Source organism: Bos indicus x Bos taurus, chromosome 18 (assembly GCF_003369695.1).
Source record: "Bos indicus x Bos taurus breed Angus x Brahman F1 hybrid chromosome 18, Bos_hybrid_MaternalHap_v2.0, whole genome shotgun sequence".
NCBI lineage: Eukaryota > Metazoa > Chordata > Mammalia > Artiodactyla > Bovidae > Bos > Bos indicus x Bos taurus.
In genome coordinates this window covers 30664486-30687279 of record NC_040093.1, presented here as the reverse complement: position 1 = coordinate 30687279, position 22794 = coordinate 30664486, and the positions used below count along the sequence as shown (strand labels likewise).

The window sequence follows — 22794 nt, the reverse complement described above, 5'->3', positions numbered from 1 at the left end:
ATTATATTTCTTTTTTTTTTTTAAAGAAAAAGTTGGTCAATATGGACAGCTCACTGGTTCTGTATATATAATTTCAATACAGTAAGTTTTGATGTGTAGAAGAATCTTGAGTCAAATGACTATTAATTCTGTGACCTCTATTAAGGTTTAAAAGATGTGTTCTGTATTTTTTTAGATGGGTTGAAACAGGTATTTCTATTAACCTTTAATCCATAGTGATCAGAATATTCACAAAATAGGGATAAAAATGATTTTGTATTCAAAGACAGCAGACTCAAAATGGTAATTAAGAAAAACTAAACATTTGGCATGTGTTTTTAATATTTTGAGATTGGTGTTATAAAGTCACCTGGGCTTACCCATAGCTTTTGGAGCTATTCTCAGGCATGGTCGGTGAGATAACCAGGGTCCAGCCTCATGCTGCAGTTGTGCCACACATTGAGCTCTGAAATTAACCATGTCCTTGTCTTTCTGTTATGTCCTCCTTTGTCCAGGTACTCGTCCTCACAAGTGCCCAGACTGTGATATGGCCTTTGTGACTAGTGGAGAATTGGTGCGGCATCGTCGTTACAAACACACCCATGAGAAGCCATTTAAGTGTTCCATGTGCGATTACGCCAGTGTAGAAGTAAGTTCAGTGTAGAAGTTCAGCTCCTTGTTGGTTCCTTCTCTTAAGAAGATCCTGACTCCTGTGTGAGGGTAGTTGATATCCTCATAATACAAGATAGAGTATCTTACTAGATTACTACCACTCCTCCTCCCCACCACTAGACAGAAAGATTTGTAATGAGTGTGAAAGGTTTACCCATTAAAAAAGAGTACTAATCCACATGTTACTAATGTTACAGGCAAATTCTACCAAACTGCAAAGAAACAAGTCACTATACCAAGAGTATTTTAAAAATGGAAGATTTTCTCACCATAATTATTTGAGGTTACCTTGTTACCAAAACTGGATTCAGTTCAGTTCAGTCGCTCAGTCATGTCCGACTCTTTGCAACCCCATGAATCGCAGCATGCCAGGCCTGCCTGTCCATCACCAACCCCTGGAGTTCACTCAGACTCACGTCCATCGAGTCGGTGATGCCTTCCAGCCATGTCATCCTCTGTCGTCCCCTTCTCCTCCTGCCCCCAATCCCTCCCAGCATCAGGGTCTTTTCCAATGAGTCAACTCTTCGCATGAGGTGGCCAAAGTATTGGAGTTTCAGCTTTAGCATCATTCCTTCCAAAGAAATCCCAGGGCTGATCTCCTTCAGAATGGACTGGTTGGATTAGGATACTTCTAAAAAGAAAACTGTATGTTTTTCTCACAGAAAAGCCAAAATTTTAAATAAATTAACAGACCAAATTTAGTAATAGAGTATTACTAAAATGTGATTATTAAATAGAATATATCTAAAATGCAAGAGTAATTTAACATTAGGAAATTATTGGTGTGTACTACATTGAGAGATTAAAGAAAAATCACATGATCATTTCCGTAATTGAAAAACTATAAAATTTGATAGTTGATACTGTTTAAAGTTCTAGCAAGTCAAGTGTAGAAGAAAATGTTTTTATTATGAGAAGTATCTACTGGCAGCCTATAGTAAACCCAGTCTAAGTAACTTTGAAACAAGATACCCATCACAGTTAGAATTTCAACATTGTATTTAAAATCCTAGATAATAGCATAAAATAAGTAATGAATTATAAATGAAAAGACAAAACTGTCTTTTCTTACAGACATTTTCTTACATAGAAAATCTAAGAGTTGGCTGAAAAACCTAGAGCATTTGAGTTCAGTCTAGTGGTCAGATCCAAGGTGAATACACTGGAATTAATGACTTATTTTATGCAGTACCTATACTAGAAAACAGGTTCAAATTCTAACAGCAGTAAAAATGACCTGGGGGTAAACTGAACAGCAAAAAGCACCTAATACCTATAAGAAGAAAATGTCTCAGAATTTTCCAAAGGACATTAATAAATACACATGTCAAGTTGATTCTGAATTTCAACTGGAAGTGTATATATGAATGACTAAAAAATTTTTGAAAAGGGAATGAAGGGCTTTTGCTGTTGGCTACTGTAAAACTATATGATAAATGAAGACAGTATGATATTGGAGCCAGAAAAAAGAGTTGGCTGAAAAAGAATAGATCCTATGGTGTACAGGAATTTAATATGTGATAAGTCCTAGAACTGAACTGAACTATAGTCCTAGAAAGAGAATTATTCAATAATATTGTTGGAACCATTCTTTAGCCTTAGAGAGTGTGTGAAATTTTTACTGTGTAGAAGTACAGGGGGATTTTAGTGTAAAAATTGGAACACTTAAAAAAAAATGGAACACTTTTTAAAATTTTCAAGTCAAATGTTAGTATTTGAAACCCTCCTTAGAGTCACTCTTTTGTTGGAAAGATACCCAATTGAAGATGAAAAGCATAAGTCCATAGGGAGGAAGGTGAGAGGCCGCTGGTGCCTGGCCTGTCTGGGAAGTGCTGTTGAAAGAAAGAGAGACTGAGGAGAATTAAAATGCACTTATAAACTTGGATTCACGTTTGTTAGCAACTTGATCCATAAATAAGCATGAATTATTTTAAAACTATTCTGGAGAATTTTAGACATATAAAAGAAGTAGATAGAATAGTATATCACAACCCCATGGACCTATCACCTAGCCTAAACAGTTAATAGTAACTCATCTTGACTCATGCCCTATCCATTTTACCCACTTCCTTAGATTATGATAGGGATTTTAGAGGCAACAGTTAAAGAGGAAGAAATACTGTCCTTTAGACTTTTTCTGTTACGAATTTCAGTTTCCAAAACCAAAGCTTTTGGGCTTGACCCACGGTGTTCATGTCGTAACCTATGTTAATACAGGTTTAAGAGGTTTTGTTGCTTTTTCAGGTCAGCAAATTAAAACGTCACATTCGCTCTCACACTGGGGAGCGTCCTTTCCAGTGCAGCTTGTGCAGTTATGCCAGCAGGGACACATACAAGCTGAAAAGGCACATGCGAACCCATTCAGGTAGGACTTCTCCCTTGCTTTCATTAATGAACCACTTTTTAGTGGATCCCATGGCACCCTGGGAACCACCACATACCCTCATTAGTTACCCAAATGGAAACGGGCATGAGAGTAGTATATAATTGACACATGTTCTCTGGCATACCTTCAGAATTCATTGCTCTGAATATACACCAGAGCATGGAAATTTTTTACTGTTAGAAGTCTGGGTAGATTACCTAACCCAGCTTGTCAGTTTTTCAAAGTACAGTCTTTTTCTAAAAAGAAAAACTTGCAGGTCCTCCTGCTATCATCCCATCTGTTCTCCTCCAAAGGTAAGTACTGCTGTAGAAACTACTCTTATTAACATGAAGGACTCTGTGGCAGAGCTGGGCAGAGCAGAGGTGGTGGCCACAGTTTGGGACTTCTTACTCATCTCTCAAGATAGGCCTGAGCCAGGCAGTGGGCCTGAGCCTCATCCTTCCTGAGTTAAGAACTGTAGATCCTCTGTGGCTTGGCATATCTGCCGCCTGGTAACCCTTCAATTAAATGGTAGTTATTTAGTCATTTCGTCTAATTTGTTCATTCTGTATTTTTTCTTTGAAGGGGAAAAACCTTATGAATGTTATATTTGTCATGCACGGTTTACCCAAAGTGGTACCATGAAGATGCACATTTTACAGAAGCACACAGAAAATGTGGCCAAATTTCACTGTCCCCATTGTGACACTGTCATAGCCCGAAAAAGTGATCTGGGTAAGTCAACTAGTGGCAAATGAAAAATAAATTTTGACAACTCTATGAAGATAATGATCACAGGTTACTTCCTTTTCTGACTTTGTGAGTTTTGTGTGTTGTGAATGGCCTGCTATTTAATAAAAGTCATTGCTTATGCTATTTTTTTCTGTCTCTTCTTTCTCTTACTGAAGCTACACTACAAAAGTTTTTCCTGACTATAGCTCATCTATAAATAAATGGCAACTATAATGAGAGAAAAGTGTATTTTTAATTAGTAGCCTTCATTGGTAATGTTAAAAGTCCCCAAATAGAGAAGTAACATAGTATGGTTCGAACTAAGGTCAGTCCACTTCAGTTTGGGGGGTTTTTTCCCCCAGAATATTTGTACTTTCTTTAGGTAATTAGACTGTTATATTGATTTGGTGATAGCTGTAATTGTGTACATAACTAAGCTACAGTTAATATAAAGGCAGAGTTTACTGGTAGAAATTTTAGGATAAGGTCACCTGAATTTATCCCTTTGTGTTTCTTATTTAAAATAGTTAAAAATACTGCCCCAGTCTGTTCTCTGTCCAAAATGCACTGCTCCCTACAAAATAATAATGCATTTAGATAAATTGTACCTTTCAGGTTGTCTTTATACTTTTATTTTACTTTTTTACTTAATTGATCTTCACAGCAACCATATGAAGTCATCAAGGCATATTTATTCGAGCTTTGTAGGTGATAACCAGGTGTCTTGACCAAAGTGATACAACACAGCTTATGAGGGGCAAAGCTGGACTTGAGTCTTCGGGAATCCTCTAGGGCTGCTTCTCACACTGGGGCATGTATAAGTACCCAGGTCATATCAGGAGCATACCAAACCAGGTCATAAACCTGACTGTCTTTCTGCAGCATTGGTTTTACTCAGAAGGTTTTGAGTAAAGTTACACAATTGAACTAGTATCTTAAAACATTTTTACATTAATATGACTATATTGAACAAACTGCAGACCAACATAAAACATTTTTAAGATGAAACTGTGAGCTTGAAGTAGAGGCCATTGGATTCCACATAAGATCCAGTGGGTCATGTGTCATCCTACTCTGGTGTAGAAAGGATTTTAGAAAAATTTAAGTACTGTTCTCAGATAAACGAAAGAGTTTTACTGTTCTTACCATATAGAAACTAAAACCTAAACCAGTAATATCTCATGGCACCGTGTTAACTGTTAGGCCACTGTTTGGATTATTCGATTTTTTAAATTTATTCACTATCCTGATGCAAATGAAAACCTTGAGTGTTTTATACTTGCATGATAACCTCTTCAGTTCAGTTCAGTCGCGCAGTCGTGTCCGACTCTTTGCGACCCCGTGAATCGCAGCACACCAGGCTTCCCTGTCCATCACCATCTCCCGGAGTTCACTCATACTCAGGTCCATCGAGTCGGTGATGCCATCCAGCTATCTCATCCTCTGTTGTCCCCTTTTCCTCCTGCCCCCAATCCCTCCCAGCATCAGAGTCTTTTCCAATGAGTCAACTCTTTGTATGAGGTGGCCAAAGTACTGGAGTTTCAGCTTTAGCATCATTCCTTCCAAAGAACACTCAGGGCTGATCTCGTTTAGAATGGACTGGTTGGATCTCCTTGCAGTCCAAGGGACTCTCAAGAGTCTTCTCCAACACCACAGTTGAAAAGCATCAATTCTTCGGCACTCAGCTTTCTTCACATCCATACATGACCACTGGAAAAACCATAGCCTTGACTAGACGGACCTTTGTTGGCAAAGTAATGTCTCTGCTTTTCAACATGCTACCTAGGTTGGTCATAACTTTCCTTCCAAGGAGTAAGCGTCTTTTAATTTCATGGCTGCAGTCACCATCTGTAGTGATTTTGGAGCCCAGAAAAATAAAGTCTGACACTGTTTCCACTGTTTACCTATCTACTTGCCATGAAGTGGTGGGACCAGATGCCATGATCTTCGTTTTCTCAATGTTGAGCTTTAAGCCAACTTTTTCACTCTCCACTTTCACTTTCATCAAGAGGCTTTTTAGTTCTTATTCACTTTCTGCCATAAGGGTGGTGTTATCTGCATATCTGAGGTTATTGATATTTCTCCTGGCAATCTTGATTCCAGCTTGTGTTTCTTCCAGCCCAGCGTTTCTCATGATGTACTCTGCATGTAAGTTAAATAAGCAGGGTGACAATATACAGCCTTGACGTACTCCTTTTCCTATTTGGAACCAGTCTGTTGTTCCATGTCCAGTTCTACCTGTTGCTTCCTTACCTGTATACAGGTTTCTCAAGAGGCAGGTCAGGTGGTCTGGTATTCCCATTGCTTTCAGAATTTTCCACAGTTTATTGTGATCCACACAGTCAAAGGCTTTGGTGTAGTCAATAAAGGAGAAATAGATGTTTTTCTGGAACTCTCTTGCTTTTTCCATGATCCAGCAGATGTTGGCAATTTGATCTCTGGTTCCTCTGCCTTTTCTAAAACCAGCTTGAACATCTGGAAGTTCATGGTTCACGTATTGCTGAAGCCTGGCTTGGAGAATTTTGAGCATTACTTTACTAGCGTGTGAGATGAGTGCAATTGTGTGGTAGTTTGAGCATTCTTTGGCATTGCCTTTCTTTGGGATTGGAATGAAAACTGACCTTTTCCAGTCCTGTGGCCACTGCTGAGTTTTCCGAATTTGTTGGCATATTGAGTGCAGCACTTTCACAGCATCATCTTTCAGGATTTGAAAGAGCTCCACTGGAATTCCATCACCTCCACTAGCTTTGTTCGTAGTGATGGTTTCTAAGGCCCACTTGACTTCACATTCCAGGATGTCTGGCTCTAGGTGAGTGATCATATCATCGTGATTATCTTGGCCGTGGAGATCTTTTTTGTACAGTTCTTCTGTGTATTCTTGCCACCTCTTCTTAATATCTTCTGCTTCTGTTAAGTCCATACCATTTCTGTCCTTTATTGAGCCCATCTTTGCATGAAATGTTCTTGGTATCTAATTTTCTTGAAGAGATCTCTAGTCTTTCCCATTCTACTGTTTTCCACTATTTCTTTGCCTTGATTGCTGAGGAAGGCTTTCTTATCTCTTTTTGCTATTCTTTGGAACTCTGCATTCAGATGCTTATCTTTCCTTTTCTCCTTTGCTTTTCACTTCTCTTCTTTTCATAGCTATTTGTAAGGCCTCCCCAGACAGCCATTTTGCTTTTTTGCATTTCTTTTCCATGGGGTGGTCTTGATCCCTGTCTCCTGTACAATGTCCCAAACCTCCGTCCATAGTTCATCAGGCACTCTATCTATCAGATCTAGGCCCTTAAATCTATTTCTCACTTCCACTTATAATCATAAGGGATTTGATTTAGGTCAGACCTGAATGGTCTAGTGGTTTTCCCTACTTTCTTCATTGGCAATAAGGAGCTCATGATCTGAGCCACAGTCAGCTCCCAGTCTTGTTTTTGCTGACTATATAGAGCTTCTCCGTCTTTGGCTGCAAAGAATATAATCAATCTGATTTCAGTGTTGACCATCTGGTGATGTCCATGTGTAGAGTCTTCTCTTGTGTTGTTGGAAGAAGGTGTTTGCTATGACCAGTGCGTTCTCTTGGCAAAATTCTATTAGCCTTTGCCTTGCTTCATTCTGTACTCCAAGGCCAAATTTGCCTGTTACTCCAGGTGTTTCTTGACTTCCTACTTTTGCATTCCAGTCCCCTATAATGAAAAGGACATCTTTTTTGGGTGTTAGTTCTAAAAGGTCTTGTAGGTCTACATAGAACCGTTCAACTTCAGCTTCTTCAGCGTTACTGGTTGGGGCATAGACTTGGATTACTGTGATATTGAATGGTTTGCCTTGGAAACGAACAGAGATCATTCTGTTGATTCTGTTACAAGCCACCTGCACTTGTAATGATAACCTCTTAGACCTTACATAATAAACTCTTTATGAGGTAGTTAAGGAGCTGTCAAATAATAGTTATCTGCCCAAACCATTCCCAAACAAGTTTGTGTTCCCTCTTTAAAGCAGGTCTGATTTCACATTAATATGCAATAATTAAGATTCATCACCTTGGGACACAGGAAGGCATGGCCTTTGGAGGCAGACCTACCAGATCAAGATTCACCTCCAAATACTTACTGTTCTAATAAGGTTTTTTTTTTTTTTTTTAACTGATAATATAGGAATAATTCCAACCTTACAGAATTATTATTGTAAATATTTAATAAAAATATAAAGTCTTTGACATTAACTGTTAGGTCTCTCTATCTGAGGAGCAGAAGTTGAGTCTAAGAATTATTTTAAATGATATATTTATGTATAAAAAGTCTTCATATAGTGAACATGTGTAGGGAGTAAAAAAATACGCCATCCCTTTCTCTTACCTATTTCCGTTCCCCAGAATTGGCCCTCTTTAAGTTTGATGTGAGGCTTCCCTTGTGGCTCAGTGGTAAAGAATCCACCTGCCAATGCCTGGAGTAGGAAATGGAAACCCACTCCAGTATTCTTGCCTGGGAAATACCATGGACAGAAGTGCCTGGTGGCTGTAGTCCATGGGGTCTCAAAGAAGTCACTATTTAGCAACTAAACAACAACAAAAGTTGGAAGTGATAGCACTTTGATTGAGCCGTAAATTCTTGACCCTAAACGCAGCTGGCTCCTCAGTTTCCAGCTGTTTGTCCTCATCAGCTGTGTCCCGTTCATTCCACAGATTCTTGAGCACCTGCTATGTGGGAAGTCGTATGACAGTAGGGTAAATCATTAACTTTGTTTAAACCTCTAATCTTCCTTCCCTTTTCTCTTTGCCTCCTTCGTCTCAGTATGTAACCTCTTTTCTTACTTTAGATACACAGAAAATGCAGCAGGTTGAAACTTCGAATTTCCTCTTTCCAGATGTGTAACTTACCTGCGTTCATCCTCTTTCCCCATCGGCTTCTAGAGACCTTGTGTCACTCTTCGTGTCTGTGGCCTGCCCTTTGCCCTGATCCCATTCTCCTGTGTCCTGGCAACATTTACATGATCAAGTATTGCCTCTTTACCTTCATTTTCAAGTTCTCCTTAATCTTTCCCCTCAACTCTAAATGTCCTTGCCCCCTTGCAGACACACAGCTCAGGCTTCAGCCCTGTTCCACTTACTCCTTGTCTCAGTAAGTGGCTCCACCATCTGCTCAGTTTTCCAAGCCAGGAACCTGGAGGTCATTCCTGATACCCACCTTTCTCTTCCTCACTCTGGTCAGTCACTAAGTCCTGTTGATTCAGCTTCTTAGGTCTCTCGTCAGGTCCCCTTCCCTCCATACCCACTGCCATCTCCAAACTACCACCTTCCCTCACCTGTTGAGTTTTAACGTCTCAACTGGTCTCCATGTCTGTTTTTACTCCTTTTTTTCCATTTTCTATATAGCAGCCAGAGTAACTATATTCAGAAGCAGAAAGAAATGTGTTCTTAACTCTTTGAGATGTTTGTGTTTTCACAAGTTGGCCTGGGCTTTGTGTTTTGCTTTAAGGTGTCCACTTGCGAAAGCAGCATTCCTACATTGAGCAGGGCAAGAAATGCCGGTACTGTGATGCTGTGTTTCATGAGCGCTATGCCCTCATCCAGCACCAGAAGTCACACAAGAACGAGAAGCGCTTTAAGTGTGATCAGTGTGATTACGCTTGTAGACAGGTAGGAACCTTCATAGTTAGAAAACAATTGATGTCTCATCAGTGTTGGGTTTTATCAGAGGGTTTTTATATATACCTTATATGAAATTAAGTCCAGGACTTGAGAGAAGGGAAGAATTTGGTACTGGGGCCTGATGCTTGGGAGTGATCTACAGAAGCAGCAGAAGTGAGTATACCTGCTAGGATTTGGGGAAGCAGTTTTGTATCCCGATCAGGTTTACGTTATCCTCTCAGCAAGCGGTTCTGGGCCTGGACCCTTGGAAGAGAAAGGTCTTTAGAGTTACGCATGCAGGTGGTGGGGGATAGCAGCCCTAAGACAGGATCTGAGACTTTCCTTCACCTCGTTCTCTTGCAGGAGAGGCACATGATCATGCACAAGCGCACCCACACTGGGGAGAAGCCTTATGCCTGCAGCCACTGCGACAAGACCTTCCGTCAGAAACAGCTCCTTGACATGCACTTCAAACGCTATCATGACCCCAACTTTGTCCCTGCGGCCTTTGTCTGTTCTAAGTGTGGGAAAACATTTACACGCCGGGTAAGAGTCAGAACTTGACTTCCTCCCTTACAGTTCTTGATACCATCCATGTTCTTGATCTTCTGTTGCAAAGCAGGGCAGTTTTCTCCATTGAGATTATAGAGATAAACTATCATTTGGAAAGGGTCAGTCATTTCCACCCCACCACATCACACATGTCCATGTGTGAACCTTTCCACTGATGGGGAACTCAGTATTTTTAACAGGTCTGTCTTCACTTGCTGCTGCTGCCAAGTCGCTTCAGTCGTGTCCGACTCTGTGCGACCCCATGGACTGCAGCCTACCAGGCTTCTCCATCCATGGGATTTTCCAGGCAACAGTAGTGGAGTGGGGTGCCATTGCCTTCTCCCCTGCCTTCACTTAGGGTCATGTTGGTCAGGTCTGCACAGGACAGGGAGCTTGGTCTGATTCTCCCCTGCTCAGAGGACCTAACCCCATTTTCTGAGCAGCTCTCCTCTCCCACCCACCCTTTTCTCTCTCTCCACCCACTCCAGATGGAGACCATTTTCCCTGAAAAGGAAGAGTATGTTCAGGACACATTTAGCAGACACGAGAACATTGAGACTTAATATGGATAACCACCGCCCAATTGTTTTTTTTTATTAAACTAAAAGAGAACTTCCAATTTTAATCTTACCTTTTTTAGTAATGTGAACGAGAATTTTGTTCCTTTTGTTAGAATACTATGGCAAGACATGCGGATAATTGTGCTGGTCCAGATGGTGTAGAAGGGGAAAATGGAGGAGAAACGAAGAAAAGTAAACGTGGAAGAAAGAGAAAGATGCGTTCTAAAAAGGAGGACTCCTCTGACAGTGGTAAGTGACTTTTGTTTCTTGAGTTAGTTAAAAGTGGCAGGTTTTGGTGCAGTGTTTACAGTGTATTTATGTAAAGACGTGCTGGAATACAGAGATAGGCCACTCTCTCGTGCTTCCTTTAAACCTCTAATCTTCCTGATGTGTGTATATATTTACAACAGCAGTTAGCTTATTTCCAGAGCAAGTTTTTTTTTTTTTTTTTCCTTATGGTGTTCCATTGCTTGATAAGATATGTTATGTTCAGTTAAAGCTGAAGCAAAATTAATATCTTTATACTCAATTTACTCAGATTAGTGATATTCTAAGGCCAGCAGAGTTTCTTTTCTATGTTCATAGCTTTTACATTTAGGAAGCTGGTCTAGATTTGAGCAGTGAATCTAATGGACATGAAGAAGGTTGCTTAAGCATCCTGACCAACTTCTGGTTTGACTGCCTGTGTCAGCCTAGCCTTGAGATGTGTTGATCAAATCCATGAAGGTCAGCCTTTCTCTTCCTACCTTAATCTCCCCATTTATAATTTAAAACTTTGCCAGTTTTCCTAACATTGATGTTCTTTGGGGTGTTAGTCATGAAATCCAGGCAGAAGGTATATGTGTTGAGGTGCTAAACTCATGAAATGGGGTGGAGAACAAGAGTGTTGGTAATGTAGGCGTCACATTTGATGAGACAAACTCATTCCAAAGTGTGAGGTTTTATAATGTGGATGCTTGGGTTACTGGCACCTAGTTGAGAAGGCGCATCCATGGCTTCAGTGTTTGAGACTTGTGGAAAAGGGTGCAGAGGAGTTCTGTTTTGGGGAAGGTGCTTACAGGTGACGCCTGATGGATTTCTGAGAAGCTCTAAGTTTGTCTTCTACGTTGCTTTGTCAGAAATAGTGGGAAAGGAAATGAAATTTCTGAAAACTGAATATATGTATCACTTTATTGGTTTTATTATAAAAGTTGTTCATGAAAATACTAGGTCTTTTATATTTAAATATATAAGAAGTCCCTTTTGGTTTTTTATCTTAAAAAAGCCTTCACTTTTCTATTCAGAACTTTTTATGGGGGAATATTCATCTAAGCATAAGAGTAATTTAATTTTTGCTGCCTTTTCTAGTGGAAAATCTTGGGTTTTAAGTGAATGCCTCCTTTAAAATGTCACTTTGCTTAACTTTCTTTTTTCACTTTAATTTTTATAAAAGCACATCACACACTACTGGGAATCATTGTGGAATCCCTTTGTTTGGTAAAGAAATTGAGTGGACTGTTGGGAGGTGCCAAGTAATGTCAGTGGGCCTCAAGAACCAGCAGAGATGCCCAGATAAACTTGAGCTTCAGGACACCTGTAGTAGCTCTTGGCTGCCGAACCTTCTCCAGCCACAGACATGCCTTTTTTCTCATGGCACTGCCATGGTCACTTCCGTGGTTCATCTCCCAGCTAGACCAGCTCCATTCTCCTAATTGTACTTTTACCAGAATCAGCTGCACAGTTTAATGAGAGTTCCTAATAGGTTTCTATGGTTCCTCCTTTCGTCTTCTGCACTGGAGAAGACAGGAGGAGGAGTTGCACAGCTTTGGGGCCTGTTGTCTCTTTATCCCAGAATGTTTGGACTGGTGAAGGCCAGAATCATATATGTTCCCTCCCAGAAGTTCTGCCTGTTGGTCATCAAGAGAAATTGACCACCAGAGTCTAATACTATTTTCAAGGCTTTTAACCAAAATCTCTCCAATCCAATAAGCTTTTGACCCTATTAACTTTGTGTGCTTCTCCCCCTGCCCCCTGCTCAGTTCTGACTGAATTTGTTTAGCTTTCTAGGCGTTGGGCCAACTTAGGCAATAGGGGGCTTGAATAAGTTCAGCAGGGAAGCATGTCGTTCTTGACACGCTGCCACGTACCAGTACGTTCCCCACATTTTCACTTAGGATTTCAGTCACTTGACAAGGCTTTTTGTCCTGACGATCAGGCATTTACCCACAGATTTCTAAATTTAAACATTTGGTGTGAGCAAAAGAGAATGTGCTTGTAACCTGTGCTTCTTGGAGGAAGGCAGGCAGGATATCTTTTGTGCCATGGCAGTGGGGGAGGGGTAGCAAGAGCTCTTCAGTTGCCTACAGATGTGGGCAGCAGAACACCCCTAAACTGTGGTTAGTTGTGCCTTATAAATCACTTCAGTTTCTCCGTTTCTATAAAATGAGGGTAATACCTCTTACTTAATGAAGCCTATATGGAATAATGGAGAATTTTTATAAACTCTGATGTCTAGTGTAAAAAGCATCTGTGATGATGTGGTAGAATGTAAGTTGCAGAGCACAATTACAGGCATTATCTCTTTGTGATCCTTGAGAGTGCTTTAGAAATTACACAAGGAAGCTGAGGTTCAGTGTGGTTATCATCCTAGGTCACACACTTAGGAGATCTGAGACTCAAAACTGTATTACCAGGCTCTTCATCAGTGTTCTTTCTACGATAGTTCCCTCTCCTTTTATGTGGTAATTGCTTTAGGGAGAAGGTAAGGGAGTTAGGAGGACCTACTAGGTTTGGGACAGCTGGGAATTAAATTCCAAAATTTGACCTCAACACTTTTCCTAGTAAATGGGGCCTCACGGTGCTTCAAGAACTTTATACACACAAACACACACACATCTTCCACCACTCTTCAGGGGTCCATCTCAGGCTTCGTGTCCTGTTTTATCTGTGTATAGTAGGTAAAGGGAACATTTGTTTCATTTTCAGCTTAAAACACCACTTGGTGGGGGCATTTATATAACTGGCATAAGTTGGAGTTGCCTTTAAGAATTTGAAACTCAATATTTTGATATCTAAAGACAAAAGAATATCCAGTCCACATAAAATATGAATAATGGTATCCAAGTTGATTTACTTATTAACTTAGCATTAATACGAGCTTACTTTGTTTAGTGCTGAAAACAAAAATTCCAGTGAATGGAATTTTTAAATGGGCTGTTAATGATGAAAATAAATATTTAAGTGGACTTCACAGAATACGTGATTATTTGTGTGTTGCTTTTCCTTCCACCACTCGTCTCCTTGCCCCACCCACCACCTCTTCTTCCTGATTTCATGAGAAGAAAATGCTGAGCCAGACTTGGATGACAATGAGGATGAGGAGGAGCCTGCTGTGGAGATTGAACCCGAGCCAGAGCCCCAGCCAGTGACCCCAGCCCCACCACCTGCCAAGAAACGGAGAGGACGCCCCCCTGGCAGAACCAACCAGCCCAAACAGACCCAGCGTAAGTTGCTTGTCTCAGCTCAGTAGGCTGGCATCCTCTCCCAACATGTGGGGAAGCCAGACGGGTCCTTGTTCTTTGGGTAGGTGGGAGCTGAGCCATGAGAACAAGTTAAGGTCACACTGGGAACAAATTCTTAGGAAGCAGTTTTTTAGTTTTTTATTGGGGAACATCTGAGAAAGTCTCTAGAGGACTGTTAAGTTTCAGCAAGATAAAGTCCAGAGTTGAAGGGTGCTTTCTATGAGATGGGTACTGTCAGTGTGGGAGGGTTTTACAAAATAGAGTCTTACCTGGCAAAATTGACATGGTAATGAATGTAATGTATAAGAGCCAAATTTTAAAGGATGGAGGAATAAAGGGATTTCCATGACAGTGTCCCTCCTAAGAAACCCAGACCCATGGATTCTGTTGCTGGCTTCCTGATTTATGAGAGGACATTGGGGAGCAGTCCTGTACTGGACATGGCCCTTGTAATTGCAGGCTCTTGGGAGTCTCAGGTCTCTGTTCTATTCATGAATCTCCTAAAAGCTGGCAATTCTCTTTCTTTCTTCAACAAATGCAGCGTCCATCTGTTTTTTTTTTAGTATGTTCCTTGAGCCCCATGTCGAAATGTCTTGTTACAGTGGGGTGGTTGGGGAACTATTTGACCTACAAAGATTTGAGTGAACCAACTGGTGGTAGGACCCTCGGTGTTGGACAGCTTCAGACGCAAAGATATCAGGTTCTGGAACTTCCCTGGAGGTTCAGTGGCTAAGACTGCACTCCCATTGCAGGGGGCCCCAGGTTCGATCCCTGATCAGGGAACTAGATCCTGCAGGCCACAGCTAAGCTCGTGTGCTGCAACTAAGACCTGGCACAGATAAATTTGTTAAAATGTCAGGTTCTTTTGCTGTAGGTGGGTCATCTCTAAAACAGACCTGCCTACATCCTGCACTCTGAAGTATACCTTGTCTTGTACTGTCTGCATTTTTTGCCTGTGTCACACTGACTATTGTGAAGCCCTAATTTATGAGATAAAGGAAAACTTAAGGTTTTTAATACATGATTTGGGAAGCATATGAAGAGGAATGTCAGTGCTTTGTTTTTTGGTATTATCTAGAGTATTTGGGCTTTGTGTATGGCCACATTATAGGTTATTAAATCTTTTTTATTGATGTTCTCTATATCGAAACTGAGGCTTTCCTGTGTTGCTCACTTTCATTTAGTGTCAAGTCTGAAAAGACTCTTGCAATTCTTGGGGGCTTTAATGGAGCATTTGTTTTCTTCATGCTCTTCTTTGCCAGCAACAGCCATCATTCAGGTCGAAGACCAGAATACAGGTGCAATTGAGAACATTATAGTTGAAGTCAAAAAAGAGCCAGACGCAGAGCCTGCGGAGGGGGAGGAAGAGGAGGCCCAGCCAGCTGCCACAGATGCCCCCAACGGAGACCTCACGCCTGAGATGATCCTCAGCATGATGGACCGGTGATGGCGGGGCCTTGCTCCTTGCCAGGACTGCTCTGGGCTGTGTTTAAACGGCCTGCATCTTAATTTTCTCCCTTCTTTCTTCTTTTGGCTTTGGGAAAAGCATCATTTTACCAAACATACTGAGAACTAAAACTTCAAGGATGATGTTAGAAAATGTGATTTAACTAGAACTTGCTGTTTGATGTTAGCAAATCATGGAATGTTCTGAGTCCCTGAGGGTTTACTGTGAAGTGCTGAGGACAGTGTTCACGCCTCCCTGGTTTTCTTAGCTGGAAACAGAGACATTGAACCCTCTCTCTTGCAATGGTAAACCACTCCAGAAACCACCACCGGGTTTCCCAGAGTTCTTATGGTCTACTTCCCAGGAGAGTTTTTAATTGTAAATGCAGACTTGGGAAGGACTTAGACTTTTAAACTGGTTTTTGCTTTTGCTTTTCCCTGACTCCCTTTGCTTGGAGTCAGCTGCACACCAGTAGTATGGCATGCTACGATTGGTTTCTGTCCTGAAGACTTTGCCTCTTTCTTGGCAAAGTTTCTGGTATGGTCAAGCTTGTAAATAACTTTTTTTACATTTTAATCTTTTCCATTAATTACGAGGTTGAAAAGAAGTGCAGTGTAAGAAAACCCAGCATTTTAATTACTTGCAAATTAAGTTACTACAGACGGTAGTTTGTAAACGTTGACAAGGAATTGGATCACAATCATGTCGCAGAACAGCACCGAGACTGCTGCCCGCTCGTGACGGACACCCACATGGAGCATCATGATTCCAACCCATGGAGCCAGCATTTGAACCTTGTACAATTAACTTTCGGTTATGATTTCCCATCTACATTTTCTTTGCTTTGTTCGTAGCTGAGTTTCGTGTTTTATAAATCCTCTCTTGAAGCAGAAGGGTGATTATGAGTGGGTCACAGCAGCTCTTAAAAGCTGGGCCAGGAAATTTCACTAGGTCAGTAATTTAAACTTCGGATCTTCAAAAAAATAATAATGTGAAGCAAAACCAATTCAAAGTGATTCTTGCACATGAACTGTCACATGTTTAAAATGTGTTTTTAGAGAGCCTCAGTCTTGCTGATTTCAAACACTTTTTTCTTCTGTGTATTGCTTTTAAGAGAGCCATCAGTTAGCTATCAGACTCTAGGTTGATGCATTTTGTACTTAGCTGTACTGTGTGATATTTTTCATTATTTTAGGACGCCAACATGAGACCTGTAATAAAATATGTAATGGGGTTGAAAGCTGGGGAGGAGGATCTACTGCTGTACAGCTAATAAATCATAACGGATTAACAAGTGCTCCGAACACCCCCACTTGTGTGATTCCTGCCTAACCAGGGGCCCAGAGGGGTCTGTGTGCATAACCTCAGACAGCGCAGACCTCTTTCAGAAGCAAGCTGTGCTTCCAGGATGACCACTTCTGTCTAGCAGATGGGCGATGATCTTGGCAAGTGATGGAATATTGAGGGCATCCTGCTACAGGTTTTAATGCCCCAAAGTGTATGAGTAGAGATGTGAGTCTATATAGCTGCCAGCCCCCATGATCCACGTAAAGAGTGGATTCCCTGTGGTAGAGCAGGTGGACCACAGAGCTTAAAGAAAAAGGGGCCAATGGGAAGCTCTGGCCTCATGATCTCAGCACAAGAATTCCCTGGTGGTAAAGTGGATAAGAATCTGCCTGCCAATTCAGGGGACATGAGTTCGAACCCTGGTCCAGGAAGATGCCACATGCCACATGGCAGCTAAGCCTGGCATGACAGCTACTAAAGGCCATGCACCTAGAGCCTGTACTCCACAAAAAAGAAGCCATTGCAATGAGAAGCGTGTGACCCTCAACGAAGAGTAGTCCCCACTCAACCACAACTAGAGAATGCATTCATGCAGCAACAAAGACCCAGCAGAACCCAAATGTAAAAAGATTAATAGTAACTTTAAAAAATTGGCTCACGGAGGACCGGGATCAATGCATCAAGCTTTGCTAAATGCAGGGGAACAGAAAGAAACTGGGCCCTAGAGAAGTTCACTTGAAAGGGGGGACCGGTGTGCCACTATCAGACTGTGGGGAGAGACACCTAAAGAACATAGCTCCCTGTTAGCACCTGGGAAGCAGGATGGGAAGGAGATGCGTTAGGAAGTTTCTGTATTGGTGAATTTCCATCTTGCTGTTGTCCATTTCTGGGCAGATTGCTCTGGCAGAACCATTTTAGGTGAAAGCTTTGGCCACACATTACAGGGTTTTTTGGTTACTGAAGTATAGTTGATTTATAATGTATTACTTACTGCTGTCCAGCAGTGTGATTCAGTTATATATACATTTTTTTTAAATACTCCTTTCCATTTTGGTTTATCATAGACTATTGAATATAGTTCTCTGTGCCATACAGTAGGACCTTTTTTTTTTAATCCATTCTATATATAAAAGCTTAACATCTGCTAATCTCAGCCTCCTTCTCTGTCCTTCCCTCTTGGCATCCGCCAGTCTGTTCTCCATGTCTGTGATTCATAGATAACTTTATTTGTGTCATATTTGAGATTCCACATATAAGCGATATCATATGGTATTTGTCTTTTTCTGATTTACTTCACTTAACATAGTAATCTCTAGTTGCATCCATATTGCTGCAAGTAGCGCTTTTCATTCTTTTTTGTGGCCGAGTAGTATTCCATTGTGTATATGTACCACATCTTTACCTGTTGATGGACATCTAGGTGGCTTCCATGTCTTGGCAATTGTGAATAGTGCAGGTATGAACACAGAGTGTGTGTATGTGTTTGAATTATAATTTTGCCCAGATATGTGAGCAGGAGTGGGATTGCTGGATCAAATGTTTTTTTATGATGGCCATTCTGACTGTTAAGAAGTGGTACCTCACTGTAGTTTTGATTTGCATTTCTCTAATAATTGGTGATGTTGAATATCATGTGCATATTGGCCATCTGTGTTTCTTTGGAGGAATGACTTAAGTCTTCTGCCCATTTTTGGGTTGGATTGTTTAATTTTTAATTGTTGTATGAACTCTTCATATATTTTGGAGATTAAGCCCTTGTCAGTTGCATTATTTGCAAATATTTTTTCCATTCCATATGTTGTCTCTTAGATTTTTTATGGTTTTCCTTTCCTATGCAAAAGCTTATAAGTTTGATAAGGTCCCATTTATTTAGTTTTGTTTTTATTTCTATTGCTTTGGGACACTGACTTAAAACATTGGTACGATTTATGACAGAGAATGTTTTGTCTATGTTTTCTAGGAGTTTTATGGTGTCTTGTTCTGTTCTAAGTCTTTAAGCCATTTGTGTTTATTTTTGTGCATGGTGAGAGGGTGTTTTCTAACTTCATTGATTTACATGCAGCTGTGCAACTTCCCCAGCACCACTTGCTGTAGAGACTTTCTCTCATTGCATATTCTTGCCTCCTTTGTCAAAGATGAATTGACTGTAGGTGTGGGCTTATTTCTGGGGTGTCTCCTCTGTTCCATTGATGCATGTGTCTGTTTCTGTGCCAGTTTTGATTACTGTAGCTTACAGTCTGTATCAAGTCTAGGAGGGTTATGCCTCCTGCTTTGTTTTTCTTTAGGACTGCTTTGGCAATCCTGGGTCTTTATGGTTCATAGGAATTTTAGGGTTCTGTGTCCTAGTTCTATGAAAAATGTCATGGGTAGTTTGATAGGGATTGCATTACAATTGTAGATGGCTTTGGGTGGTTTGGACATTTTGACACCATTTTTCTAATCCAAGAGCAGGGGATATCTTTCTATTTCTTTGAATTAGCTTCAATTTTCTTTATTAATGTTTTATATAGTTCTCATCATATTTAAGTCTTTCACTTCCTTGGTGAAGTTTATTCCTCAGTGTGTTGTTTTGGGGGTTATGATTTTAAGAGGTATTGACTTTTGTACGTATCCTTTCTGATGTTTCATTGTTGGTGTAAAGAAATAACAGCCAATTTCTCTATGTAATCTTGTATCCTGCTGCCTTGCTGAATTCATTTATCAGTTCTAGTAGCTTTTGTGTGGAGTCTTTAAGGTTTTCTATGTATAGTATTATTTCATCTGCATATAATGATAATTCTACCTCTTCCTTCCAATTTGGATACCTTTTATTTTTCTTGTCTGGTTACTGTGGCTGGGACTTCCAATGCTCTGTTGAAGAGAAGAGGTGAAAGTGGGCATTGTGGTCTTACTCCAGGTTTTCATGGGAAGGCTTGTAGCTTTTCACCATTGAGTATTATATTGGCTGTGGGTTTGTCATAAATAGCTTTTATTATCTCAAGGTAATTATAGGGTGCTTTTCTTTTTTTGGCCACACCCCATGGCATGAGGCACTTCCCTGACCAGGGATCAAAGCCGTTGTCCCCCTGCATTGGAAGCATGGAATCTTCCACTAAGGAAGTCCAGGGGGTTTTAAGCAGAATTTGAACTTACCGGTTTTCAGTGAAAAGTAAGTACAGAAGACTAGATGTGTGAGGTCTTTGGCTGGTTGGTAGTGTTCATGCAGTGGGATCTCCCAGGAAAATTGGTATCATCTGGGACTATGAACCAGGCAGTCAGCAACTTGGATTGACTGAGGCTGTCAGGGCATTTGCTCTCTATCCCATGCATGGGCTAACCTCTACTGCCACCAGGGAGCAGAGTACCTGCTACCTGAGTTGTTTCAGTGGGCAGGCAGCTTTTTAAAAAATTTTAATTTTTTAAATTAGTATAATTGGTTTACAGTGTTGTGTTAGTTTCTGCTGTACAATGAAGTGAATCAGCTATATGTATACATATGTCCCCTCCCTCTTGGACCTCCTTCCCACCTCACCTCCATCCCACCCATTTAGGTCATCACTGAGCACCGAGCTGAGCTTCTTGTGTTTTATAGTAGCTTCCCACTAGCTAGCTATTTTTATAAAAAGTTTTTTTAATTATAGAGAATTCCCTGGTGGTCCAGTAGTTGGGACTCCATGTTTCCACTACAAGGAGCCCAAGTTCAATCCCAGGTCGGAATACTAAGATATTGCAAGCCATGTGGCATGGTCCCCCCCCCCGCCAAATAAAATTAATATAATAGAAAATCTCTTAATAGAACAGCAAGCAGTTTATCTGTATTTTCAGCATAGCTTTTCTATTGTGTACATTCAAACTGTTTACAAGCAGATTGGTTTTGCTTGGGGAGGGGGCAAGAAAAATGACATTCTGATGTCTGATTCCCTCCCTACCTCCCTACCCATCCTCACCATTGGCACATCCCCATGATACATCCTGTATGACTCCATTAAATGTAAAACCTTCTCCCAGTACTCCGCACCAGAGAACTTTTGACAGGAACCTTGTGGCACTTCCGGGAGCTGCAGCCTGGCCTGTCATCCTGTACTGCTGGAACAGGCGAGGCTTATTCCTCACTATGAGCTCTAAGCATTTCTTGAGTGCCTACAGGGTGTCACGCTGTCTAGAACACACAGACGGTCTTGAACAAATTGAAGGCTTCTCTCCTTGAGTCACTCACTTGTGGGAGCTGAGTCCCATGTGTTCTCTAGGCCTCTGATGGCAATTATGTTTGTTTTGTCACTGCCACCTTGACAGCAAGCAGTTAAGGAGATATGTGGCTAGCCCAGCGCCCCTGTCCTGATCTCCAGGTTGATCTGGTTTCCTCCTCCACAGCCCTCTGCTTGTTCCCATAGCACTCACTAGACAATGGCTGATGCTACCAATGTGGCTGTTGGTCTTGAGAATCCCGCCACCTGGGAGCAGCTCGAAGCCTTTGGCATTTATTCCCTCTTGTTTTTCTCATTCGAATCATTCTGAACAGAAAAATCCCAGGGAGGAAGGTTTTCTGTCCTTCTGTTCTGGAGTCTTACGTTTGTCACAGTAAGACTTGGCAACTGTGAGTGTTCACTGAGTTCCAGATACTATTGTGAGCACATCTCTTAATAAACATTTAATCTTTATACTCCGAGGTAAGTTTAAAGTTCCAGCTTAGAAAACAGGAACTGGAAGCCCAAAACAGAAAGATGAGGTGATTTACTCAGTGTCAAACAGCTGTTAAGCAGAGTCAGGACTTGAATTCAGGCAACGTACCTTCAGAACTTTGATTCCTGACCACTTGGCCATACTGTGTGTGAGCTCACGCCCTAGAAGCAGTTGATGGCTTCTGTGGTCTTCCCAGAGTCTTAACTTGAACTCCCTCCTTTCGGATTAGGAGGCAGCAGAGCAGGACTTCCTCTCGCCTCTGTTGGCAGGAACTTAGCTCCCTCTCCAACTGAGTCCATCCCTGTAGCCCCTGGGCTGCCACAGCTGGGCCTGTTGGCTTTAAGGGAGGTGGCTTCCTGCCAAGTTTTTTATGATTCAATCTCTACTTTCCACTTTGTCCTAGTCGTCGGTGGTCCTCAGGGCAGGGGGAGATGCTGCTGATGGTCAGATGACTGAAAAATGCTCTCACTGTCTCCAGGCCTCAAGGTGAGGAGGGGTAGCAGGAGGTGGGATGAAACCAAGGGACTGCCCAGTGTCTCTCAGGTTATTTCACCCCACCTGGCTGAGCTATGGGCAAGGCCGAGGCTTGTTTCTCTTCTCATAGAGTTTAATTAGATTGTAATGGAAGAAAAAGGTTAAATCCCCTCCTGTCAACTCTCCAGAATCTAGGTCCCTGGTCTTCTATAGGGCATCATGCATCCCATGACCTGATGGCCACCTAGTCCTGCAGACAGTAGCTTTCCTCTCTGCTTAGTGGTTCCCCCTCCCCAAGCTCTCTCCAGCTCTGGGAGAAGGCAGACATGGGAGGACCCCCACATCCATTGCCTTTGCTCGAGTCACTCCACCCCTCCCTGCAGTGGCACCTTCTGGCCCTGACCCAGCTTGAACCTGATGAAAGCTAAGGACCTCTGCCACAGAGAAGGGCATCTGGGCTCATCTGGTATTTTTCCCACCCTTTCAACAGTTTGTGTCTCTCCGACGCGGTGAGGGACTCCAGGTTAGGAGCAACAGATAGGGTCCTCAGGGTTAGGAGAAATCCGATGCTCCGTTCTGAACAGATGCCCTATGTATCCTGCCTGCGGTCCACCTCCCTCGCTGGGCTTTGGAGGGGACTGGCCTAGGCGGGCCGCAGATTCCCCGAGCGGGCAGCGCCCCCTGGTGCTCTCAGGAGGGACTGTAGCAGGGTGGAAGTGAGGGGGCTAGGAACCAAAAGAGGCACGCGACGTGCGAGACCCTCCCGGGCACACCTCTCCCTTCCCTCCTCAGATCTACCCTTACAGAGTAGCGACGGCGCGGGCGGGCAGCTGGCATCTGCCCACCTCCTTCGTACCCGCCTGACATCTCCCGGCCCGCGGAGGCCGGGCGGGGAGGAGCCGGGCAGGGGGCAGGAAGCGGTGCGTACCTTCCGCTGCAGGAGGAGC

At 42.0% G+C, this 22794-nt stretch overlaps 1 protein-coding gene across 6 annotated transcripts in view; it reads left to right on the top strand.

The window, feature by feature from the left end:
- CTCF (CCCTC-binding factor) overlaps window positions 1–16733 on the top strand; it is a 45688-nt gene extending 28955 nt beyond the window's left edge. For 4 of the 6 annotated variants that reach the window (XM_027516250.1, XM_027516253.1, XM_027516252.1 and 1 more), the window contains 8 exons: window positions 495–628; window positions 2896–3016; window positions 3602–3751; window positions 9217–9377; window positions 9732–9914; window positions 10594–10729; window positions 13801–13962; window positions 15243–16733. In XM_027516250.1, coding sequence (XP_027372051.1) covers window positions 495–628; window positions 2896–3016; window positions 3602–3751; window positions 9217–9377; window positions 9732–9914; window positions 10594–10729; window positions 13801–13962; window positions 15243–15427 — 1232 coding nt within the window. In that variant the 3' untranslated portion in view covers window positions 15428–16733. Of the gene's footprint in view, window positions 1–494; window positions 629–2895; window positions 3017–3601; window positions 3752–9216; window positions 9378–9731; window positions 9915–10593; window positions 10730–11065; window positions 12676–13800; window positions 13963–15242 lie in introns of those variants that run through there. The other 2 variants (XM_027516255.1, XM_027516256.1) reach the window with 2 other exon arrangements.
- The last annotated feature ends 6061 nt before the right edge of the window (window positions 16734–22794 follow it).